Source organism: Pteronotus mesoamericanus, unplaced genomic scaffold, assembly GCF_021234165.1.
Source record: "Pteronotus mesoamericanus isolate MK-2021 breed Mesoamerican mustached bat unplaced genomic scaffold, CSHL_Meso_final contig_182, whole genome shotgun sequence".
NCBI lineage: Eukaryota > Metazoa > Chordata > Mammalia > Chiroptera > Mormoopidae > Pteronotus > Pteronotus mesoamericanus.
The window spans coordinates 23,220,879-23,233,466 of NW_026555078.1; the positions used below are offsets into that span (position 1 = coordinate 23,220,879).

The following is a 12,588-nucleotide window of genomic DNA, read 5'->3' on the forward strand; positions in this document are numbered from 1 at the left end:
AGTAATCTGGCACAAGCTACTGAGAGCATTCCTGCTAAGTACAAGTGCTTAGACTTCCTTTAACGAATAGTATGATATGTAACTTACATTTAAGGGGAGTAGATACTTCCAAAGTGTTAAGTAAAAATTTGTCCTCTGAAATAGTTTGAACTGTCTTCCCTTAATCTCATCTAAAATACCTGACCTAAATGATCAGGAATTCCAAGCTAATGAAGTTTTATTTCATTCCTTACATTGTAAGAGACTGCCTTTTAAAGCACCATTTTCCATTTGGCATTTTACCAAGGTCTAATGTCCCTGGAATTAGTTTATTGCTTTTTGAATGTCAACAGGTGATTGTCTGAATTCAACTGCACTTGGTTTGATGGCTTCCGGACTCTAAATTGGCACAGTTGCACCACACTGTGTAGGAGATAGGAGAATCCTCATGCACTGAAAAGTAGATGACCATCACCTTGAGGCAAATCAGAGTACAACTCTTGTCAAGGTACTAGCATTCGAATTTTTAAAAAATCCCAAACCAACTTAATTCAATGGTTTTTGATGTAAAAGTAGCTAAATCAAGAATGTTTGAAAGTATGGCAGCTGAACAGTAACTGTACTTCTTAGCATAATGCAGCGCTTAGCATGTTTTTGTAGGTTCCTACTGTTTGACCATTATCCAAAGTATTGGTTTGTCTCGTTTTGTTGTAAAAGATCAAAAATGGTTTGAATGGTCCTATTTTTTGTCAGCCATTTTCGCTTAATTTGTTAATTATGCATAAGAACCAAATTATTGCTAATTTTCAGTTTTGGGTTGATAACCACTTGACCTCAAAGGCAGAACAGGAAGTAGATGAACTTGTCAATTTTTAACAAAGAGGTTTTGGAGGAGAGATCTAAGATTTAGATAAACTGGTCAATTGTCTTGGTCAACCTATTCCTTATTTGAAGCTGGGTGTGTATCTTGTCCTCATTTGAAAATGATACGTTTAGGTCAGTAGGGTATGTGTATGCCTTAAATTTAGTTAATTCTCTCTTTGTATCACTGGGGTACTGATCTTTTCTCTGGCAAGGGTCATGAATGTGCCATTGTTGTGGAACTGAGCAAAAGGCCTGCATGGGATAAATTCACTCTTCATGAAGTCCACCAGTATTTCTCAATAGTTATGGCTTTTGAAGTATAAAAATAGTCAGTAAACAAAAATTCAGTTCCCTTGTATACAGCAAACATTTAAGAAGCACCTCTTATATTTTGATGACATCTTATTGCTGAGCTTTCTGAATTTATTTTTTGACTTCTCAAAAAGACCAAGGTGAAAATTATGTGCTTATCTTGAATACATCCAGATTCTCCTCTAAATATTTCCAGTATGGCATGCTAGCTAGCAATCATGGTTTCCTTGTGGAAATAGCTATATTAAGTCAGACTTCTGGATCTAAAAATCTAATAAAGGCTGCTGAATTCAACAAAGGGGCAGCCTTTACATATGGCACAAACTATCTCACCAACACTTCTATTTTCCAGTCCCTTTAATAGTGAGTCTAGTATTGGATTGATGTAGGTGGGTATGATTTAATCTTCTAAGTATTTAAATAGCTATTCTTAAGAATAATAATAAAATTAATATATCTAGCATCTCAAGTGTACTAAGAATAAATCTACAAAAACCAGAGTAACTCAAGACAGACACCCTGGCTACTATAGCTGTAACTTTAAGCCATGTGTTACCTATGAATTTATTTACCTTTAAAATAATTAGTTCTTAAAGATAAAAATGATGAAAAATCACTGTAATTGTGTTCAAACAGATCCCTATTCTGTTATAAAGAAAATGGAAGCTCTCTAGGCGGCACCTAGTGAATATTTTAATGGAAAAAAAAAAGTTGGGTGATGATATTCAAAATAACTAAATTAAAGCAGCAGCATCTAAAAAGAAAAAAATAAAAACTTTATCACTGTGATTTAAAAACTCAAGGCAAGCAGCTTAGTATACCAACTAGGACCAGTGTGATAAATTCTCCCTCATACATGTCATCAGTCTCAAACCGCTGACAGTCACACAACCAATATAATCCTTGAATTGTACTTTAAGGCTTTCCCCACTAAGAATCAACTTTCACTGTGGTTAAAATTAAAATTATTTTCTCTAAGCCCTCCTATTGAAAAGATCTGCCATATAAGTCCTTTGAGCACTTGCCCTTATATTTCTACATCTAGACTGAAAGGAATAGAATTAGGGCCTTAGTAATCATAATGCTTTTAACTGGTGACAAGAAGGAAGAAGCCTATTAATTAAATATCCCAGAAATTTATTTAATGTTTGCTTGATACATTTATATAGAAAGTTTGGGACTATTTGCTTTGGGTGCCCTTGGTAAATTACATAGAGGCACTGAACTACAAAGGGGTGTCAATCTGGAGACATCAGAAATGGAAAACCCAATTTTATGACTGTTCTTAGCTTAAAAATGTTCAATGTGTTGGAGCTACTGTGTGAAAACAGCCGACATTTCAGGAGGGCAGTTCACATTTTGGTCTGTTAGAACATTTAAATACTTGGAAATAAAAAATATTTAACTTTGAAGTTTTCAATACTGGAAAACTTTTAAGTCTAGGGTTTATAGCCAGAAGGGCTGTTTTGTGTTCCTTAAACTGGACTCTGTTTCCCACAACGTTAATCTTCAGCTTTGGCTTCCATTTCTTCTGCATCATCATCTCCATCCACTTCTGCATTTTCTCTCTCAAGCCTTTCCAGTTGCCTTGCAAGTTCAGTTTCATCTGTATCTGTGACCACTTTGGGCTGTGAAAGCAGAGGCATAATTGCAAAGTGAAGTAATTAAATAGTACACAAAAGTCAATTTCAATACTATTACTGAATAGCATTTTAACTCTTAAACACTTTTCTTTTTAATAACTCTGCTGTATCTATTCACTTTTGAGTGCTGACATATCACTAATAAATTCTGTAAGGTCAGTAATGGAAGAAATTTATGAGAATAATACAATATAGAAAAAAGAAATACGTGTGCATTAAAAGCAAATATTATTTTCTCTTATTTTTATAAGCTAAAACTGAAAATATATGAAAATAATCTCAGTGGCTATATATATCCTTCAAACCCAAAAGAGGTCCTATAAAAATGCATCTTCTAGGTTCAAAATAAATTATTTATTATTCCTTTCCAGAGAAGAAATTATGTATAATATACATATATATGTAACATATACACATGAAAATTAGGTTTTATTCTTTTTGAGATAAGAGAAATATAGGCAACTACTTGTTTCTAATTCTGAGATCAGATTTTAAGAATCTCACATTAAGTTCTGACAATAAATCACTAATTTCCACTGTCTATTTTTTCCTTGGTGGGGGGGTGGAGGGGGAAAGAGGGGTGAACATCACTACATAACATCTACCACCACCAATAACCAGCCCATGATCTTATTTACTTATAAAAAGTCCTTTCAGGAACCCTCTGAGTCTAATTATTTTCTGCTCAGCAGATCTGTAATTCTAAATGTATCCATTTTTATGATTTTAGAATGCAAATCATTTATATTTTAAATTTCTTAAAAACTTTAAGAACAAGGCAAAAACAAACATGACCTCACCTCCATCTGAACATTGAAGACGCCCCTCTTTTCTTCAATCTTTTCTTTAATAACAGCCATAGCTTGATTGAGGACGGAGAGGCCTTCTGTCCTCTCCAGGGTTGTGGTAGTCATCACATATCGAGGAGGAGCTATGAGATTAATCTAAGGAAGAAGGTAAAACTTCAATTAGGAGTACACTTCTAGAACACACAACTACTAGGATGATCAAGAATTGTTTTGGTAACCTGTCACCTTAACAAATCGCCCCAAAACTTAACTCCCAATTTTATAATCAGCAATTTTAGTTTGTTAATGTAGCAAGTTTATCAATACCATACTCTAGTCGAATCTACTGAAATACTGAATATGAAGAATTACGACTTTTGGGTATCTTTGGTGGCTAACTTAACTATAGCTATCATCCGCATGATGAATAATTTGTCCCTAAAACAAACAAAAATTCCAATCTGGTTCTAAACTGACAGAAGAAATTCTTCTAAGAGATTCTAAATAACAACCATTCAGTTAATTTTCTTGCTAATGAAAGATTCAGAGCAAACTTCCTAAAAGTTGTGTGTTAATAGGAGAGAACCCATTGCCCTTTCCACGACTATGAACATTAGGAGTCTTTATTGTAAAGGTGCCCTCTGCACTAAATACCAACAGGAGTCTCTATCCACTGTGACAGTAACAGCAGCTACAACAAAAAGCCTGTACATAATTGTAAACATCCCCTAGAAATATCACCAAGAACCAGTTTTCATAACCCCTGTTATGAAACATGATCATTAAAAAAAACCTGACGTGGCGCAGGTGGATATTTCAGCAGAGAGGGTGAAAACTGACCGCTCACCTTGATGGGCATGGTTTCTGTCGAACAATTCAAACCTGCTCTCAGGGCTTCTTTTACGGCATCAATGCCTTCATAGCCGTAACAAGCCACTTCAATATCTAAAATTATAAAATGCAAAAACTCATACCAAAATACTGCAAAAACTCTTTAAAGGCATAAAAGAAATCAGAGATGTGGCAGATGAGTATTCAAACACTCGTGAAAGCATTCATCATCCTTTCAGTTAGACACCAATCCCAGCTATAAACGTCCCTAATTAAAGCGATCTGAAATTATATCCTCTCAACCACATCGAGCCCCTGAATGATGAAACTATATGACGGATACATTTAACAAACACCTTGAATTCTGGCTATGTCCGGGTTAAAATCTTGATTCCAACTTCTAGGTGCCCTCAGTTTCTTATTTGTAAAATGGAAAGAAGAAGTGTTTTAAAAACCGAAACAATAATTGCAAATTGTTGAGAACAGTTTAGAAATTGCATAAACTTTGACCCAGCAATTCCACTTTTAGGATGCACTGATTAAGTTATCTGTGTATAGACTATTACCTAGCCATTAAAAAGACTGAAAAAGATTCCTATGTTCTACATGGAAGGGCAGCCATGATACACAAAGTGGGAAAAGCTAGTTGGAGAAAATTTTGCATAGTATGATCTCATCTTCGTAAAAACAAAAAAAGTTATACCTGAATATACACAGCAGACACTCCTATACAGGATATGAGAATAGGAAAAATGTCTAAAAGGATATATTCTGAACTATTAACAGTGTCTAAAAGGGTATATTCTGAACTATTAACAGTGGTTAATCCAGACACATGGGAAGATATAACTGTAAGTTAGACTATTTTAAAATAGCACTAAAATACAATAACCACCTCCTTAAAAACAGGCTAATTTAAGGTTAATCTGTGTCCATATATACATTTTATGATGATTCAGTAAAATATGTTCTTAAACTTTTCTTATGAAAAATACACATTTAGAAAAATTTACAGATGTTGATGTAGTAGCATATTCTTTGGTAAGACTCACTATTTAATAGGTTTTTTGATACATGCAAAATCTTTTAACATCATTTAAAAAAACTCACCTGCTCGAATTTTGACAGCCTGTGGGGTCAAACGCCTATTAATATTGTTAATGAGTACTTCCCGTTCATCTTCATTCAAATCTAAACTATCCAAAATAGATGGGTCTCTGATTTAAAAAAAAAAAGAAAAAAGGAGATCAAGGTTATTTTACCGATAACTGAAATACCAAACACAATACCAGAGAACAATGTGTAAGAGCACAGGCTTTAGTCTATGCTTTATTCTAACCGAGTGTTAGAATAAGAATTCAAAATTTAGCTTTGCAGCTTTATAAATCTGTTTGGGTCTTTCCAAACCTCAGTTTCCAAATGTGTAAAATGACGAAAACAGTGTATCTCACTGAATTACAGTATTAAATGAGATAATGCAGCATTTAGCAATATAAGGTAAGTAGATAACACATAATTGATCGTTATTAAAAGAAAAACTAGAGATATAGCAATAGCAAGACATTTAAAATGTCTCCCGATACACCTGACATCCCACTATAATTAAGTACTTCAATGTAATTAGCAGTCTCTGCTTCAAAGAGTTTACGATCAAATTTCAAAAGAACAAAGGCATGAAAAAATTTAAACACTAAAACTGCATCTGTGGGAATCAGGAGAGAAAGCTATTACTTCCAGTTAGTGGGGCATTAAGGGCTTCATGGACAAAGCGGCATTACAGCTGGCCTTCCTAAATGCCACAAGACAGGGACCAGGGTGTTAGTCAATGACATGCTGAACAAAGGACAAATGAAAAAAAATAAAACGACTAACAGAATAACAGAATTTTAACAAACAAAGGCAGAACTGTTTTAAGAAAGGTATGACGTATTAAAAAAGAAATGGTGTGAGCGAGCACCAGACTTAAAAAACATAGGTTAAGGAATGAAGGGCAAAATAATTTGGGTGGGGGGAAATTTAATTCAACTAATACTACCTACACAGCAAAAGACAAACCAACAGACAATGGCAAATGAGATAAACAGATGTTTCATAGAAGAAATATAAACGGTTAACAAACATGAAAAGCTGTTAAGTTCACAACCAACCAACAGAATGCAAATCAAAACAAGACACTATTGTACATCCATCAGTTTGGCAAAAGGAAAAACAAATCTAAGACATATATCAAATGTTGGTGGGGATGAACAGAAATAGGAATGCTCATACAATTGCTAGAGGGAATATAAATACAGAACTGATTTGGAGAGTATTTTGGCAAAACTGAGTAAATTTAAAGATGCATATAATTAACCCTACGACCAAACAATTTTATTCCTATCCTAGGTACATACCTTAGAACTCCCAAATGTGTACCCACAGAGACACGTACATCAGTATTCATCATAGCATTGTTTAAAAAATGGGGGGAAAAGGGGTTGGGTGGGATCACCGAAATTTCGCTTAATATAGGAACACATAAAATACAATAAAATACTACACAGAAATTAACATGAGGTAGGCATACATTTGTCAATTTGGAGAAATCCTATATAATAATAAATAGCCTTTGGAGTAAATATTCAAGGCACAGAAACATAGATTGACAGAATTTTTAAATACAAAAAATGATTCTATATGTACTTTATGAATTTCCCTATGTATTAAAACCATAAAAACAGAAATTACAATGATTTGTACTAATTTCAGAATAGTGGTTACCATCTATGAGTGTGGCAAATGGATTGGGAAGGGTAAAACATTATTTCCAACTATCTTGGCAATTTTATGTCTTAATTAAAAGAAAAATATGAAGCACATGTGGCAAGGAATTAGCATTAAATCTGGACACGTGCTACATGACTGATGACACAAGAGAAGAATGGTAAGGGAACGGGACTAATCCATATGCCAGGGCTGAGCAGCAATGGAGCGGGTGCTGGAGATGGACGCGAGAGAGGGCAGCGGGGCCAGACGACAGCAAGCCGAGGCATAAACGCGCCGGCTGAGGAGTGACGAGCTGAAGTCAGGGGGGACGGAGACACAGAGCAGTGCTTAATGGTTAACAGTCTGGTTTGACACCTGGGGGAAACCAGAATGCCCGGTTTGAATCCTGGCTCCTCTGTTTGCCGGGTCAATTTGGACAAACTACGGACTCTCTGCCTCAATTTCCTCATCTATAAGATACAGATTAAGAGAATTTATAGGTTGTTTTGAGAATTATATAAATATTAGCTATTATAATTATTAGTATTCTCATCTCTCCGACAACACGATATGAAAAAGGTTACATTTGGGGGTAAACCGGGAGGGATCTGGAGAACCTACTCAGTCAGCTCGAATGGTCCCAGGCCCCACTCTCCAGGGCTGAGGGGACCATGACCGCTCGGCAGCAGAGGTTGGGAGCGTAACCTCCGGACAGCGAGAGGCTGCCGGTGGAGCATGAACATTTAGGGAGGAGTGGGCGCTGCAGAAGTGGGAGGTGAAGGAGTCTGGCTATTAAACGGAGAGGACACAGTGCTTGCTCAGGAGAAAGCAGGGAGAAGGTTGAGAAGTCTGTGTAAATGGGGGAAATCAGAACACATTTATATGCTGCTAGAGCAATCCAATTAAGGGAAAGACTGAAGACCCGACAGAATGAATAAACGGCAGGCAGAGGGAAAGAGGTCCCTGAAGCGGTAGCTGGGCACAGGTGCTGGGGCTGGTTTGAGAGCAGGAGAGGCAGGAATCCCAGTGTGACAGGAGTGCAGGAAGGGGGTAATGACAGGTGAGATGGAGATAAGTTTGCTGAGATAGTGGAAGGAAGTAGAGGAGATCCTGTGCAGTATAACAGCTTTTTTTTTTTTTTTTTTTAAATAAACTAGGTGGTGAGTGCTCCAGGTGAGCATGAGGGAAGAGTGTGGAGAAGCTCTAAAACAGCCACTCTAAGACTGGAGGAAGTGACCAGGAACAAAGAGAATGTGAGGCAGCTGTGAAAGCCCAGCTGAGGCCGAGGCCACGATGCAGGGCACCAACCCTCAAGACTGGTTTTCCTAGCAGCACCCAGCAGTCTGTAAGTGTGTGGAGAAGGCAGGAACATCACTCCAAGACTGGATGTAACAGAAGGAAAAACAAGGCAAAAGCTTATATTGGTCAAGAAAGGTGCTGAAATGATGGACCACACTGTACCTACTACGTACAGTAAGAAAGAGAAGGCAGGAAGGAGTGAAAAGACAGGGAGAAAAAAAGGTTTGGAATCAGAGCTTGACTTAAGAATTGAAACGACACAGAGTGGGACTAACTATATGAGAGCTGGAAGGAGATGGGGCTGTGGTGGTAAAAAAAAAAAAAAAAAAGGAATGTATGAACTACAGGGTTTAGAGGCAGAGCAAATCCTGATGACAGTAGATCCAGGGTGAAGCCATCTGGAAGACTGGCTAAGGTTGCATGGCTGAAGGTCTAAGGATTGCGAGGAAAACAAGAGGCCACAGTTTTAGATGAGACATCTATATTGGTCCTGAAGTCATCTAGGACAATAAAAAAAGTAGAAGGAAATGGATAAGGGAATAGTATAAGATGAGACCATATAGTTTATGAAACTATGTAACTGACATAAGAAATTGTATAGGCTTGGCTATACAGGATTGGCCCATCTGATGAGCCTTTTATACTGAAACATTTTAATCTAAATTTGGCAGGGACTTAACACATGGATGTTGTACTATTACATGTCAGGCTCTCAACCTGCATGCTAGACCCAACCAGCAACTGTGACATGAAGGTAGAAGCAGAGCCAACAAGACGTTCTTACGAGACTGCATGCTTAAATGCATCATAGGCACCATATCCGGGTCTCTTGTACTTGTCATCAAAGACCCAAGCAGTCCTCTGGAACAGGCTTTCCAGTTGCTCATCCTTGGTGTACTCCAATACCTCAGCAACGTGACGAAGAATGCTGTAAACCTAGAAACAAAATGAAGGGCTCAACAATTCAAAGGTAAGAGACCTGTTAAAAAGATAGGTATTTTTACACTGTACTCAGCTGGGTATAACAAGTAGAAATAGTACAGAAATAGTCCTAACACCCAGATTGTCTTGACTTTTGACACAAATTAACTTCTCTGAATTTGTTTCCTCATCTGGAAAAGGGAGATACTAGTACCTCTCCTTTTTTACTGTAGAGCTCTTACACAGATCAAACATATACAAGTGCACACTGCAAAAGGAAAACATTATGCAAATAGTTATATAAATGTATAAAATTTGAATATTCTACAAATCCTGTTAAACAAACATAAGATATTATTACTACCATTCCGTATGAGAACATGGAACCAGGACTGAAATTCTAGTATTTCTTTTGCTCTGTTATAATTTCACAGTTATTTTTAATCTTACTGCTGCTGAAACTTTTCCTAATCTCCAAAAAATAAAACATCTTAAAGGAGAGAAAGTATAAGGAAGGAGGTTTTCATGTTAATTATACATGAAAATTAAGTGGGAAAAGGTACTAACACTGGCTATTCATTCTATCCTGATAAGATCTACTAATATAGTCATTTTACACCAGGTTGACAAAACAAAATGGAAGTTTTCTACAGCAGTGTTTCTCAAATGTGGATTCTCAAATTTGTTGGGACTTGAGATTCTGCATTTCTAATAAGCAATCAGGTGATGCCAGTGCCGCTGTTCCACAGACTACACTCTAAGTGGCAAGGTCCCTAGTTTATTAAAAAGAGATTTCAGTGACAGCTTTTGAATGTGTAAACTATGTTACAGTAATAGTAAATACATCAGCAAAACAAAGGGAAAAAGTCTGGCAATGGTCTGATGGCTTTTAGATTTTTATTCTGTTTTACTAGGGCTAAGCAAGATTTTTAAACAATCTCTTCATTTAAACATTGTTTTCTTGGCATTTTATCTTGAGGGCAGAAACACACATGGCATAAGAGAAAGAAGACACAAGAAAAGGGCAAACAAAAGAGAAACAATGGAAACAGTGCCATCAAGAATCGAGGATCTTGGGAATGAAGGATAATCTAAACAGGACCAGAAACAGAACAATCCAAAGAGAAGGTGAATGCAGAAATGGCTGCTCTTGTTTTATTAATGCTTATTGCGGGGAAGTAGGAAATTACAGGGAAAGTAACAGTAGCAACAGCAGTAGCAACAACAAAAAAAAAGAAAAAAAGGAAAAAAAAACACCAAAAACTAGTAACAGACCCCTTCCTTGCTTTCCTAGGTTTACAAACATTTTATAAACCCTTGCTCATTTTTAATGTGCAACAGCTGGTTGACTCTGTGACCCTTATCCCAGAATAGGAACAAAAATCAACAACTTCATGTTGTGATAAGTTAAATCAACTGAAACCACAGATAATTAATTTATTCCTAAAACAGCTTAAAAATACTAACATTCAGTACTGTTTTGAGAATATTAGATTATAAGCAATACTTTAAGGTAGCAACACCATAAGAATACTGTAGTCATAACCTTTTGAAATTAAGGCTTTAAATTATTTTCTATGTAACATGTAACGAAATGAAAATATAGTTACAGAAAATTAGGTTTTTTTATTTTTTACCAGGAACATGACTTGCACATCAAATAGTGGATTAATTTGACTAAAAAATCAACTTACAGTTTTGGATTTAGTGAATTTATCTTCACATTTGATTGCTTCCTCTGGAGAAACTCTTCTTTTTGACAAATCAATGTATCCTGTATGAAAAAATTTTGAAAAAAAAATTATCCCTGTCCAGATGCCAGCATACTACTGTGACAAATTTTCACAACCAGCTGTTTGGTTGGTATACTTATACTTACTCCCCACTAAAATCCTATCAACAAAATACAAGATGAAAAACTTTTTGTTTTCAGAAATGTATCTTTATTATGATATAACTGTATATTCTCTATTACCTTGCTAGAGGAAACAAATTATTTTTCAGTTATTCAAATGAAAGCTGGTCAAAAGATTCTGTCTATTTGGCATCCATGCATCATAGGGTCAACTGTATTAACTGAATTTGCTGTATTCTTCCCACCCCCCCAGCTCCTGCACTTACAATCTGGTATTAGTACTTTGATCAGAGAAATCTGAAGTTCATCATACTGGAGGGGTTCTGAAATCCCACAGTGTCTTAGCCTGTAGGTTACAAAGCCTCAGCTTCTCATACTGGATGAGGTTTGCCCAGGAGATAAGACTTATAGCTACAGTGGCAAAAATACTAAGAGAAGAATCCTATTCTTCTAGCTGGGGCCTGTGGGTGAGAGAGGCCGATATATACAGTGGAAAGAAGACGTGGATATTTCATCCGCATCAGGAAAACTTAAGTTCCATGATTTGGGTTATGTCACAGGTGCCAAGAGTACAAAGTAGGAACTAAGGCCACTAGCCTCTCAAACCAAGGAGCTTGCACTTGGCCATCACTTGTGGGACTCAGTGATGTTAGAGTCCCATGGCCAACTGGAAGGGCCTAAGGGCTGAGGTGGAATGTAACTACAGACATCAGAAACATACAGGGAGTAAGAACTGGTTGATATTGTGATGTGGGCACATTCTTGGCTGGAAGAATCGGGTTTGGATGCTTTAGAGATAGCTGTTTTTGCTGCTGCTGCTTCCTCCATTTGACTCACCAGTTCCCAAACCAAGTCTTTATTGTTGACTCTGGTAGGTTGAGTTTCAAAGTGAGTTCCTTCTGGAGATTTTTATCTGGAAACATGGTGTAGAAAAACAGAGCTTCCAACTGTTTATGCTGTGTGTGCATGCAAGAGGTACGTTTTTTGGTGTTTCATATCGTGGGACCAACTGGATTCTGTGGTACTGAGCTCATTCTGGAATCACCCATGTGGATAAAGGGTCTGGCTGGGGACTCTCTGGGGCCACTCTGATCATTAAGGGTGCTGTCATCTGGCATGAGTAGCTGTGATCAACTCTGTCTGGCTGTAGCACGTCAATACTGTAATCACGCATGCTGACAACAGTGGGTCTGGGGAGTCCTAGAGGCTCTTCTGTTCGTCTGAGCTGCACTGGTGCGCTGACATCTGTGGCCTGGCTGACTGGGTGAGGAGAAGCCCCTTCCCAGGGCAGCCATTCTTAGAGATAGCAAGAGGGCTCCAAGGGAGCAGCTTTTCACATGTAAACTAACTG

The 12,588-nt window shown here is 37.1% G+C and overlaps 1 protein-coding gene across 2 annotated transcripts in view; it reads right to left on the reverse strand.

Moving 5' to 3' along the window:
* EIF2S1 (eukaryotic translation initiation factor 2 subunit alpha) overlaps nt 1-12,588 on the reverse strand; it is a 21,198-nt gene continuing 8,610 nt past the window's right edge. Inside the window, exons 3-8 of one of the 2 annotated variants that reach the window (XM_054567412.1) lie at nt 11,077-11,156; nt 9,246-9,397; nt 5,528-5,634; nt 4,434-4,531; nt 3,599-3,742; nt 1-2,783 (exon numbers count right to left, since the gene is read on the reverse strand). In XM_054567412.1, coding sequence (XP_054423387.1) covers nt 2,658-2,783; nt 3,599-3,742; nt 4,434-4,531; nt 5,528-5,634; nt 9,246-9,397; nt 11,077-11,156 — 707 coding nt within the window. In that variant the 3' untranslated portion in view covers nt 1-2,657. The remainder of the gene's footprint in view (nt 2,784-3,598; nt 3,743-4,433; nt 4,532-5,527; nt 5,635-9,245; nt 9,398-11,076; nt 11,157-12,588) is intronic. The other variant, XM_054567411.1, reaches the window with a different exon arrangement.